The 13,320-nt window shown below is 46.5% G+C and overlaps 1 protein-coding gene across 1 annotated transcript in view; it reads right to left on the bottom strand.

The window, feature by feature from the left end:
• The window catches only part of SHCBP1 (SHC binding and spindle associated 1), a 14,787-nt gene that overhangs the window by 693 nt on the left and 774 nt on the right, over nucleotides 1–13,320 (bottom strand). The window contains exons 2-12 of the mRNA XM_018552854.1: nucleotides 11,464–11,628; nucleotides 11,080–11,195; nucleotides 9,153–9,361; nucleotides 8,125–8,217; nucleotides 7,057–7,290; nucleotides 6,756–6,933; nucleotides 5,814–5,934; nucleotides 4,422–4,553; nucleotides 3,230–3,348; nucleotides 1,141–1,227; nucleotides 318–450 (exon numbers count right to left, since the gene is read on the bottom strand). Coding sequence (XP_018408356.1) covers nucleotides 318–450; nucleotides 1,141–1,227; nucleotides 3,230–3,348; nucleotides 4,422–4,553; nucleotides 5,814–5,934; nucleotides 6,756–6,933; nucleotides 7,057–7,290; nucleotides 8,125–8,217; nucleotides 9,153–9,361; nucleotides 11,080–11,195; nucleotides 11,464–11,628 — 1,587 coding nt within the window. The remainder of the gene's footprint in view (nucleotides 1–317; nucleotides 451–1,140; nucleotides 1,228–3,229; nucleotides 3,349–4,421; nucleotides 4,554–5,813; nucleotides 5,935–6,755; nucleotides 6,934–7,056; nucleotides 7,291–8,124; nucleotides 8,218–9,152; nucleotides 9,362–11,079; nucleotides 11,196–11,463; nucleotides 11,629–13,320) is intronic.

The following is a 13,320-nucleotide window of genomic DNA, read 5'->3' as shown; positions in this document are numbered from 1 at the left end:
CATGCCTTAATTGAATAGGTTGCCGAGAGGTCACCCCGGCCTTCCCTCGTTATTGCTAAACTACCCCTTGTGACCGATGACACTGCCGCGTTGCTTCTTTAATGCAGAGGGTTTTGTGACACGTCTCCATAGGAACCAGGTTCCAATTAGCGCTGCATACAAAATAAAAGGCAATATGCGATTGGTTGTTACAGGCGAAGTCTTTTCCCTTCAGGAAGTTGGGGACATTATTATCACGCTGACCCAGTTTCCAGTTGCCGGTAGTTACGGACACCGGGGATGCAAACAAAAAGGAAAAAAAAAAAAAAAAAAGTCACCTTCTTGATCCGGCCTCATTTTCTCCATTGAAGCGCTCGGCTTCACCAGAACCACAGCGTAGCCCTCGTTGTTATGGATCACGTTGTGCTCCAGGAATATTTTGGGAAGATCGTGAACCTCGTCAATGAAGTCCTGATAACAGAAATCAAAACTTATATAAGTAATCCGGAGCCATGAAGCTAATTTGCTGATATTTTGCCTTCCCTGGCTCCTCCCCCCTCAGCAACATGCGAATGAAATGTATAAATAAAACCTGTTTTTATGACATACCTTATTTAAGATCTAATATTGTCATTGCTGGGTCTCTGTGCAACTATATGCATGCAGGCAGATCATGGCTGGTGGGAGGAGCCTGCAGTACAGCACCCTGTCTCAGTACGTCTCTTAAGAGCCCTCAGCCCTGATGCAGGGCAGTTCTTGGCTGGGTTCACAAATGTCTGACACGGATCAGCCCATGTGGCAGCCTTTCACCTTGTGATTTGCAACAAAGTTGAACATTTCAGTCTGATCCCCTTTTTTTGGTGATATCAATGTAATCCCACATTCCTTTTAAAGAGACCCTGTCACTATGCAAGACAATACAGGCACATTCCATTGATGCAAGAAAAGAAGCAACCGTAGGTGCTCTTTTACCATTTGTGCAGCATAAGGACTTGATTTTTTTAAGCAGTGGTATATCCGTGCTGTGACCGTACCAAGGCTGAGCTACAAATCGTTGCGACGCAGACTTTTCAGACTGCAGTAATGTACCATGAGTGAGGAAACTGTTGCTTCCGGCAGAGCCTAATAACTTGGGGGCTGCTTCCCCCTCCCCCTCCGTACCTTGATCAGGATGCCGTCTTTGCAGTGGTGGATCCCATTGTCCGTCAAGCTGCAGCTACTTCCGGGATAGATTTCCAGGCCGGCTCCCTGAATGAGAAAGTAGAATGAAAACCGCACAGCTGCTGGGTCAATTCTCCTAAAGTGATGCTGCAGAGGACAGTTACTGTGCGGAAGCAACGGTCTCTCCGCAGAGGTCTGATGCACCCCGTGGTGAGAGTCCGAGCTCCCCAATCATCAGCAAACATGAGCTCCAAGGTTTGTTGGGGCTCCACAGACAGACCGCTGCTTCCACACAGAAATCAAGGGTCCTTCTGTCCTGGCAGGGGACAGGCTCTTCTTCTAGATAGGCAGAGCCAGCTGTCAGTCACGCAGCTGGGCGGATCCCGGGACAATTGTCAGGATCAACTTCAGCTGCGGCGTCTCAGTATACCCCGAGCTACTGCTCGCGGTATACTGAGCTTAGGGTGACAGGAGGACGCTAGTTTGTGTCCCCCCGTTACCCTAAGGAGAACTATGGGGAAAAGCCTTAACCCCCATGGTTCTCCTTTAATTGTGCACCTTGGATGCGTTGCCACATTCAGTGTCATTTTTATCATGTCTGCTGTATCAGTTACACTGCATAGCTATATCATTGCATTTCAGTGTGTTACGCTGTATTTCTAGCTACAAGTGTAAGATTAGCATTGTTACAGCCTAATCCGTGCATACTTGGCATCTTCCACTTCACCCCTGCTCTTTTCTGTACATTGGTACAGTCTTCTGCTAAAGCCTTCCCCATAATTCCTTTCTACATCACCCCTCGCTGAGATAAGAGGGTCTCTGTTCACCCGTTATAGGGATGCAGCGATACTGTTACTCGCCCAAATGCTCGATGCCTAGCCCGATACTTCCAGTATCAGGAAGCCGGGCAGGGAGTCATTACGAGCTGCCCGGCTTCCCGATTGGCCGGGAAGCCAGCTCCATGCTGTCTCGTCACCTCATGACAAGGGAGCATGGAGCCGGCTTCCTGATTGGCCAGAAAGCCGCCTCCATGCTTTCTCGTCGCCTAGTGACGAGAACCATGGGGACGGCTTCCCTGCTAATCATTAAGCCAGGTGGCGAGTCATTACATGTCGCCTGGCTTCCTTAATGGTGCTTCCAGTATCGGTATTCAGTATTGGCGAGTACCCCAAAAAAATAAAATCAGTACTCGATACCGAAATACCGGTTTAGGTGCATCCCTACTGCTAATGGCAAAGATAGGAATGTCTTTTCACTCTAAGAATGACAAAGAATCACATCCTCTGTATTGAGAAGGCAAATAAACTACATTGGATTCTTCTTATCAAGTTGGACAATATCTGTGAATATCACCAAGTCAGTAAGTTGTCATACTGTCCGTACAGATGAGTCTCAGGAAAGCATGTGCAAATACATAAAGTGGTGATTGTAACAGAATATTGGATAATAAATGTGACAGCAGGAATCTCGTGGTGTCTGCTGCTGGGCAGTTCTTTTCATTTTAAAGCTGAACTCCGGGAAAATTAAAAGTTTAAAAAAAAACAAAAAAAAACCCTTGCGCTGGTTCTTCCCTCGCACTGCAAGGGTTAAATGCTCATTTTTGCCTAGGGTATCAGTTAAAAACACCTTACCCCATGCTCCGCCAGGCCCCTCCTTCCAAGCCACTGGTCCCCCAAAAGGTGGTTGCAGCTGTAATGTCATCCCGTACAATGCAAGACCATCAGTCCTGCATTGTCAGCGAAGACAGCAAGGGTCCATCCACAAATCGGAGTGCCGGCTGTCGGGAAGTGAGGCCTAAAGTAAGTAAAACTGCTTTTTACTGATGCCCTGGACAAAAGTGCGGGGGGTTGGGGAGGGAGTCCCAATGCAAGGGTAGCTTGTTCATATTCTCTGAGTTTGCCTTTAAAACAGAGTTAAAATTTGCTTATTTGCTCAGAACTTATAATGCATATTGAGAAGGAACATGAAACCACACAAGCAAGACAGAAATAAAATATGTGCCATTTAAAACCATTTACTGCTCCTCCTGGAATCCGATTGGTTGCTGTGATGAATGCACTTTGGTGAATTGGATGGGAGGATAGTCTACCTTTGCTCCATACAAGTCACAATATTTCATAACCAGTTCCGCCGATTTCTTCACTGTAATGCCGGTGGTGTCGCACTGAAAGACGCAGTTCTCCAGCTCGGTCTTCCCTCCGAGGACACCTAAAATCAGAAGGCGGAGAAACGTCAATGAGAGAATGCAGAGAGCTGATAATTAGGCAGCTGTCCTCATCAAGAGCGACGAGCAGTGAAACAATCTACTTAAACCTATTGCGGTTTACCTTGCGACTTGGGTTAAATGTGATGCAGACATGTGATTAAAGCTAAACTCCAGAAAGGTATAAAATACACCAATACGGCTCTGTTCTCATTACATCGGAGAAGGTTTTTTTGGGAATGTAAACAGTACATAATATATCAGTCTTTTGCAATCTATTGTACGGCAGAGCCTGGGAAAGGAAGATGAGGCACAGGGAATTAACCAGTGGTGCTTCAGTGCTCATGTGCAAACAAGGAGCATGCCGATAGGAAGAGAGTAGGGCTGCATCCAACTAATCGACAATAAAATCGCTAATGAGAATAGTTGTCAACTACTCATTATCGATTAGTTGGTTGGATCCCCTAGCTCTCTCCTCCACACCGTGAGGACACAGTAAGCAGTGGGTGCAATAGCCAGCCTGCTATTGGCCATTTCAAATTGCGATGGCCAATAACAAGCTGGCTATTGAACCCGCCCACTGCTGCTGTATTTACATTCTGCAGAATCTTGCCACTGGCAGCTGTCATTCCTCGGCTGAAGCTATTCAAACGCCATGTGCTTACAATACAATAATTTAAAAAATATATATAAGAAGGTGGGAGAAAGTCATTTTCGGGTTCAGCCTGACATTCTGCTGCGGGAGCTGCGTTGCAGTGCCATTCATTTCAATGGCACCCCAAACGTGCCTCCCACACTGGAACTTACAGTACTGCAATGCCATGCGTTCCAGTGCAACTGCTAAAAATTGTGCATGCAGTTTTAGTCTGAAGTAAACTTTATGCTTGTAACACGGCATTTGTGTATTTTATGGTATTTCATTTTTGCTATCAGATTAAAATCGAGAAAAATAAATCTGACAACTAATCGATTATAAATATATAATCAGTTGCAGCTGCAGAAGAGAGCAAATTAAATTCAATCTGCTGCTTTGCCCCATGAGGTCTATTAATGGCAGCAGATACAGCAGCACACTTACTGACAATCCCTTCCACGGCATTGTGCTGGATGAGCTTCACATTGGAAATTTTCACACTGGGACCGCAACATTCCACAAACTTGTCTCCTTTCCCTTTCTTCTCGATAATAATGTCATCTGGCATCCCATAACCTGAAAACGAAATCAATGAAGGACATAGGAAGTCAAGCATTTGAAGTTTTTTTCTTTTTTACTTCCACCGCTCCAAGCTTGCTAGTAGTCCTATCACTGGAGCCATTTTTTAAACTTTATTTTATTGTTTATCCGATTAACCGATTAATCGAACTTAATAATCGGCTAACTAATCGATTTTGAAAATAATCGTTAGCTGCAGCTCTAATGTGGAGCATTAGAAAGTGGAGAGCGCCACAAATCAAGCATTCAGTCCAATAAGAATTCTCACACGCACTCCATAAGCCAGTGCGTTTTGGGGGCTCAAAATTCTTCCCTCATTAGGGGGGCAGCACGTTCAGATTTGTTCTGCTTGTTCAGACCAGTCATGTCAACCACTTACAAAGCCATCCACAACTCTGCCCCCGGCTATATCTCAAACCTGGTCTCAATCACCCTAACTGTCCCCTCCGCTCTTCAAAAGACTTCTTTCCAGCTCCCTCGTCATCTCCTCCCATGCTCGCCTCCAGGACTTCACTAGAGTCTCTCCCATCCTATGGAACTCTTTACCCCAACCTCTCCGACTATCTCCCACCTCTGAGTGCCTTTAGGCCATCCCTTAAGACTCATCTCTTCAGGGCCATCCTATCCCACCTCAAACTAACCACTGAGCCATCACTTTCGCAAACAATTCATCCCCGCACAGCTACCTCCTCATGTTTCACCGGCCCCTCCCTTTTAGATTTTAAGCCCTCAGGGGCAGGGACCTCCTTACCATCTTGTCTTGAATTGTATTGTAATGTCCTCCTTATATTGTAAAGCGCTGCGCAAACTGTAGGCGCTCTATAAATCCTTAATAATAATAATAATAATAATAATAGCTTCATGGCAGCAGCCTTGGACCATAACCAGGTCTGCACACCGTCATTGCAGGTTACCTCCCACAAGGTGTACACAAGCAATTTTTGCAGATTCACCTCAAAACCGACTCCTACTGGTCCAGCGCTACCACATATTAATATGTTCAGCATTCAGATACATGCCTTAACATGGGCACAGAAATTAGCCAATGGGAAAGTGCACCGAAATGTGTCCCTGTACACAGCACCAGTGTCTATTCCTGCAATCTCCGCTGCTGTATCTGAACTTCATCTCTATTTACCCAGAGAGCTAAACAGAGCCAGGTATTCATGCAGCAAAGCCAAACCAGCTCTAGACTGAGAAACTGCACCCTGGTTACTGGTCCAGACAGCAAAATCCATACAGAAAAACTGAGATTACCTTCTATATGCACAGAGTCCGCAATGCAGATTTGGCTGTATATGTTATAATGCCCAGGACAAATCAGGACCAGATCCCCATCATAGCACACATTCACTGCCTCCAGGAGATCTTTGTGGAACTGCAAGACAAAACATTTTTATAATAATAATAATAGTAATAAATACAGAAAGATCCCTTAAAAGAACCGGTGCGATTTATTATTGGCATTTATAAAGCACCGACAATTTACACATCAGTCCCCTACCCTCAAGGAGCTTACAATCTAAGGTCCCTGTATCACATGCATACATACAGGGACAATTTAGAGAGGAGCCAATTAACCTTCCAGCATGTCTTTGGAGTGTGGGAGGAAACCAGAGTACTCGGAGGAAACCCACGCAAGCACAGGGAGAACATGCAAACTCCTTGCAGATAGTGACCCGGCCAGGATTTGAACCGGGGACCTCCAGTGCTGCAAGGCAGAAGCGCTAACCACTACGCCACTGTCCTGCCATGTGATTAAATCAATAACAGATCCACCTGTTGTCTGCCACCTCTCCCACTGCACAAAACCAGAGTAGAAAATTGCAACCCACGGCAATTCTAGCTTTACTAATCTCTATTAGAACATTAAACTGGGAGGTGATGGGTAAACCCGGAGGCTTAGAAGACTGTATGAAGCACTTTGCACATAAGAAGAAAAAGGACAGTAGAAGTTAGATCAGTTGAATTTTTTTTTTGCTGGCGTCCATTCTTTCTGTAACCTGCAGTATAAACCAAGTCTCTGGATTCCTGTGAGCCTCAATGGATGAGAATGAAAAAAAAGGTGCACGTTTCCTAATCCTATTATTAAAACAATTCCAAATACAAAACTCTTAGAGCTTGGAGAACCCGGGAATAGGAAGCGTTTTACACAAGTGACAACTCGTAAAGTTTTTTGTATAGGGGATTTGCACTAACCTGGATCTCCTGGTTTTGGTTACAGGACTCCGGCTCTAGTCGCTCTCTAGTCAGACAGGTCAAGGTGTCAATTGTCATACTTGTGGACACAACATGAATGACTCTTCCACCTGCGGGACGGGGGCCCTTTTTTTTCAGGCTGTATGTTCCAGGGCTCTTCTGACAACAGAACAGGTACCTGCAACAAAAATAGAAATAAAAGGGAACACCACCCACAAAAAGTGTACGTCAGAGGCAGGGGCAACCATTTTGTTGCCAAATACAATGGGCCATCAATTCCACTCCAATGACGGTGCTATACCTCAGCAAGGGGTTCTCAATCAGTTTTAGCTTCCTTTTCAGATTCTCCATCTCACCGTCCATCTTCATTCCTTCCACCATGGACACATTATCCAGCTCTGTGTCAGAGTCGCTGTTGGATAACACATTTCGGAGATTGTTGAACTGAGAGTAGACCTGCGTACAGTGTGCCAGAATGGCGTTATACTCAGATACCAGCTCGGATGGAATGCGCTCTTCCAGAATGTCATAAAACCTGCAACAAACAATGTGATTGTATTAAATACCACTGTGATGGGCAATGGTGTGTTGTCCAGCAACCAATACAAACCAATAAAAAGGGGAAATCTAATTGGTGTGCAATTTGTTAAAGCTAAAATTCAGGCTGAACATACATTGCCTAAATAAAAGCTCAATCTGCACTAGGGATGCACCGATACCGGTATTTCGGTATCGAATACCGATATTGTTTTTTTTCAGTACTCGCCGATACCGGAAATCCCATTCAGGAAGCGTGTAATGACTCGCCACCCGGCTTACCGATTAGCAGGGAAGACATCCCCATGCTTCTCGTCACTAGATGACAAGAAAGCATGGAGCCAGCTTTCTGGCCAATCGGGAAGCCGGACGCAGTGTTATGACATGGCACCTGGCCTCCTGATTGGCCATGAAGCCGGCTCCATGCTCTCTCGTCATGAGGTGACTATAGGAGGTCATTACACGCTGCCCGGGCTTCCTAATTGGCAGGAAAGCCAGCTTCATGCTCTCTCATCACAAGTGACGAGGCAGCATGGAGCCGACTTCCGGCCAATCAGGACGCCTGGCAGCATGTAATGACACGCTGCCCGGCTTCCTAATACCGGAAGTATCGGGCTAGGCATCTGAGCATTTGGGCGAGTAAGAGTACTCGCCCAAATACTCGGCATCGATACTAGTATTGGTACCGGGTGCATCCCTAACGTGTACCATTACGTGAATCTTGGTATCTATTGTGTATTTCCCCCAGGTCTGGTCTGCCCCCATCCTGTTTAGATCCCCTATTAAATGGCTCTGTGCATTCTATCCTCCACACCTCTCCCACAGCACTTACAAGCGTAATCGTGGCTCGGCACATCTTGTAAAGTAATCAAAATAATCCTCCTCTTCTTCATCCCAGGGCCGCCAGATGTGTTGGAAGAAGAACCTAAAAGAGAGGAAAGTTCCAGCAGGTCATAGGTGCTCCCAACTTCTCTACCACAGCAGACAAGATGGAGGAACATATACTCAATCACATCAAGCTCGATCAACAAAATGTGGTTTCTCTCCAAAGCTCAGTCCTAAATGTTTAAAAAGGTGAAGTTCACTTGTTGCATTTTGCTTTCCTATGCAGGCAGATCATGGCTGGGGGGAGAGGCAGGCACTGTGCTCTATATACAGCAACTTCCTGATAATATCACAGCACCCGCCTCAGTACTCAACAACCCTCAGACCTGATGGAAGAAGTAAGCCGACTCTTGGGTGGAGTTTGTAAGTATCAAAATGCCTTGATGGATGGTTTTAGGTCTGGAGGATTGGGTGCTCCTAGGTAGGCTGCATTTACATACAGACCACCCTGGTAAAGCCCACATGTGATGCTGAGCATCCATGATGGAAATAACTGAAATCCAATGGATGAAAGGCCAGGGACAGTAAAGCTGGGGAGGAAAGGGTTACATGAAACTGGATGTCCTCCAGGTCAGGAAATGAGGCGAGCTCCATTTGACTTGCTGCACCTTCTAGTGCCCATTGGGAGCTCAGTGTGCAGAGTAAGACATTTTAGTAAAGGAGTCGGTACAACTGTGAAGACAAAAAGGAAGGCCTGAGTTCAGCTTTAAGCCCAAGTAGCAGTAAATGAGAGGTCACATGGCCCGCAAAAACTGTTAAAGAGACCACATGATCTATTCCACTTCCTTCTGAGAAGCAAGCCAAAGAACTATAAAAAGATAATGGAGTGCTGACACAAGTCAGTACACAGAGCTCAGACTGCTTTTCAACACTGTGGCCCCGTCTGCTGCCCAGCAGACAGTACATCCTTACCAAGGATAAGATGCTGAATAGTCTGGACCAGACACCCCCCCACACCACCTCCATTACACTAACCTGACATGTTCAATAGACATGGCGGTCTGGTCATATTCTCCTGAATCATCAAAGACCACATAAAGCTCCTGTAGGGGGACCCTCTGCTCCTTCACTTCCAGCAGGTCGCGGATGCTCTGCTCGGTGACGCACTCCATGCGATACTCGCACGTGAACGGTTCACACGGCTTGACAACAGCCTTTAAATTGGAGCAGGACACATCGGTCACCTATATAAAACAAAGAATTCAGAGTATATTTTCAGGTTACATCAAAAACACCCATCTGCTCATGCCATGTTTGGTCTCCACTTGTCTTTGAACTTCAAAACCATCAGCTTAGCAGACACAAAAAAACAGAAATGGAGTCAAGGGATGGATACACAAAATATATTGTATAAATCTATTCTGCCCCATTTGTTTAATGCAGCAAGGAATTGCATACCCGAACTTTGGAAACAGACCAAACCCACTTCGATATCTCGATAGCTGAATAAGTGAAATTGAGCGTATAGAGGAGCAGGGATGTCCAAACTCCGGCCCTCCAGCTGCGGTGAAAGTACAAATCCCATGAAGCATCTCTGGGGGTCATGTCTGTGGCTGTGAGAATCTCGAAAAAAGCCTCAGGGGATTCGTAGTTCCACCACAGCTGGAGGGTCGCAGTTTGGACATCCCTGGTATAGAGGATCTCATCTCCTTTGATAAAGACACACATGATAAACACTGCCTTAAAAATTGTATTTCTGGCAAGAATTCATTCTCTCATCTGAATGAGACACTGCTGAGCCATTTGACATTCCCCCATAGGATGGGCCCTTGGGTGGGGCAGAGGGAACCCCTTTCTCTTCCCCTTTGCCTTCTTGTCCGACTTTCCGATCTCTTTATCTATTTGTTTGACATTGTAGACTTCTCTTCTCTTTCTTGCTCCGCTCCTCTTCCCACACAATCGGAGTTTCATCTATGCCCCTGTAGGCCACGGCCAAATATTTTTACGTTATGAAAACTGTATTGCACTATATGGTCATACCCATCGAGCTAGCTTAATGTTTCCATTGTGGAGGCTGCTTTTGGGATCTTCACAGGAGGAGGTGATTTTCCAAGCTGTTTTCTATGCTATTTTGCTTATGTATACTTTTGTTTTTGGCTCTTTTTGTGAACTACGGTATTTGCCGGCGTATAAGACGAGTTTTTAGACTTAAAACCATCCCCCGAAAATCAGGGGTCGTCTTATACGCCGGGTATGGATGTGCGGTAATACTGTATGTACGGTAGCTTCAGCTACATACAGTATACCGCGCTGAGCCAATCACCACAGGCTTTGTATTAGTGAATACAAAGCCTGTATTCATTAATACAAAGTCTGCCATGATTGGCTCAGCGCGGTATACTGTATGTAGCCGAAGCCCGTTACCCTAAGCTCAGTATACCGCGAGCTACAGCACGAGGTATTACTGAGACGCCGCAGCGGATCCCGACATCGACGTCGAGATCCGCCCAGCTGCATGAGTGACAGCTGGCTCTGCCTATCTAGAGGCAGAGCCAGCTGTACCCGCCACCTCCCCGTCTGTTCCGCCAGTCAGCGCTGGCGGATCGGAGCGTGGAGGGGGAAATCCAGCCCCTCCCCTGTCACGGCAGAGAGCCATGACAGGATCGAGAGGTGAGCAAACCCGGTATGTGTTCGCTCACCTCCCGATCTACTGAGCCGACCTGTGACAGTCTCATTGTCACAGGTCGGCTAGAACTATGAGGTGAGTGGAAATCACTCATCTCGTAGTTCTCCTTTAAACATTTTGGGCTATACTCGTCTTATACGATGAGTATAGCCCAAAACTTGTGTTTTAACAGAAAAAGTAGGGGGTCGTCTTATACGGCGGCAAATACGGTATTACTGAAAATGTTTTGTTCTTAAAATAAAGAATTTATAAAAAATAAAAATATACGCTGTATACCTCTACAAGAACCTCAAAGATGTCCGTGCGCCAAACAGCCCTCCAGCCGGAAGGTTCCAGAGCCTTTTCCAAGTATTCCGATATAAACTCCATCACTTCGGAGGGTTTCCCATCTCCTGTGAAGGGAACAAACATAAAAATTATTAGAGGACACCTGGAGGGGAAAAAAAAAAAAAAAAACAAGATATTGTGGGGACGGGGCAGAATTAAAGGAACTTTCTGTTTTCTTCTGTTTCTGTGTGCCATCTGTCACCTGGACAGGAAGTGAGGGAAATAAATATTTTTCACCTTACTATTAAACCTGGATTAGGAGAGGATACAGGACGCCATGAGGAGCTTTGCTGCAGGAAATGGAGACAAGGAAGCTCAGGAACGTGTACTCACCCAGGAGATAATCCTTGTATGCCTCAAACCTCTCATAGAAGAGGAGATTATTTGTTTGGAATAAGTCGGGGAACTGGACGTTTCCCGCTAAAACACGACACGGCGACACCCGGCCCAGTTTTTTGTGGCTCCCGTAGTCGCTGTCCTCATCTTCCGGGAACAAGACTGGAGGCAAAGAGCAAGAAAGTTATACAACACGTCCCGGAAACAGATTGAGACATTCACATACACCATCCTAAAGGCTGATGGGGTTTTCTGAGGGGGCTAAGCCTGCATTTGTGGGGACAGCTCAGTCCTACAAGCAGGAGGTCAGCAGAATGTCAAATAAAATGTCAGCCTCCATTTTTTTGGACACCTGTCAGCCGTTTAACAGGTTTAGGACAACAGGAGGCAAGCTTACCGATCATGTGATTGGTGGTCACATGGGTCGGAACCATTTGCCTGATGAAGGGACCCTGTGTGGTCCCGAAAGCGCTTGTTCGTATGACAAAGAACTTCAATAAATGAAGCTTTTGCTATCCTATAAAGACTGGTGTGCTGGTGACATTTTTTTATAATTCTGCTGATATTCGCGCCGCCATCAGCAGTCACTGCGAGCACCCCCCACTACAAGGGACATTTCGGTAAGGAGTGCAGCAAGGATAGTAATTATTTTATGGATCGGAACCTGTCACACTGGCCCCTGATCGGAAACAGCGACCGGGAGCTGTCAGTGACCACTTGGTCACTCTGCTGGGAGCGCGCTCTCAGCACAAAACAACGACCTGGCTGACGCATATATCTGGTCAGCTGGCATTGGGGCCCACCCACTGGGGTCATATATGAATTATGCCGGCGGGACAGTGTTCTCCACTATTACCAGTCTCCCAACCCCCGGCCCAGCACCACACAGCCTTTCCAATGAAAACATCCCAGTCGGGTCCTTTCATGCTACACATGTGCTGCAAGCATCTATAATTAGGGGTACTCCTAGGAATGGCTGGAGGCCACAATGAGTATAGCTCATTCATTGGATGAGGTGAACACGTACAGTAGTAAAGCAGGGAATACGTGGGATGAATTTCATCTGGTTCCTGATGGAACCCAGCGGACCGCAATCAGCCAATCAAATGAGTTGGTTGGAAAATTCTCAACCAAGCAGAGATAGCAGCCAATCAGCTACTAGTTCCATTTGGGTATTTTGACAGCAAGGAACTGAACACTCGTAAGGGAGGGGAGGAGGAGGAAAGGGAGGGGAGGAGGAGGAAAGGGAGGGGAGGAGAAGGAGGAGGAGGAAAGGGTATTTTTTTTTTTAATAAAAAAAATCATGCAACTAATCGATTATGAAAATATTCGTTAGCTGCAGCCCTAATGTGTACACCCGGCTGGGACGTTTCATTGAGAAGGCTGCGCTGCACAGTGGATGTTGCCGAGAGGAGGAGACAGACACGGTACCGGGTGGGCTGCGCGGATTACATAAAGTGCATTTGTCCTTTCATTCAAAAAACAACAAAAACACAATTTTATAAAGTTCTCTATAAACCGCTCAGACACGTCCAGCCCATCTCCTCTCCTCCACAAGAACAGAGAACAATCTGAAGAACTCGGCGCTGCCCCCCCCGGGCTTCCTATCCCATCAGCACATTCTGAGCATTCTGCAGGTGGAGATTACAGACCCCTGAAGGTACAGAGAACGGCGGCCGTTACGTGTCAGACAAATGTGTGTATAGAGCTGAACGCAGAGCGTGCTAGGTGTGTGCCGCACCACAGCACAGGGGGCTCTCCGCACTCACAATGACAGGAGGGCCGGCCCACCCCCCCAAACAAACAATGACAGGAGGTCCGGCCCACCCCCCCAAACAAACAATGACAGGAGGG

The sequence above is a fragment of the Nanorana parkeri genome, unplaced genomic scaffold (genome assembly GCF_000935625.1).
Source record: "Nanorana parkeri isolate BGI_ZX_2015 unplaced genomic scaffold, ASM93562v1 scaffold6, whole genome shotgun sequence".
Classification (NCBI taxonomy): domain Eukaryota; kingdom Metazoa; phylum Chordata; class Amphibia; order Anura; family Dicroglossidae; genus Nanorana; species Nanorana parkeri.
This window is presented reverse-complemented; position numbering and strand designations above follow the sequence as displayed.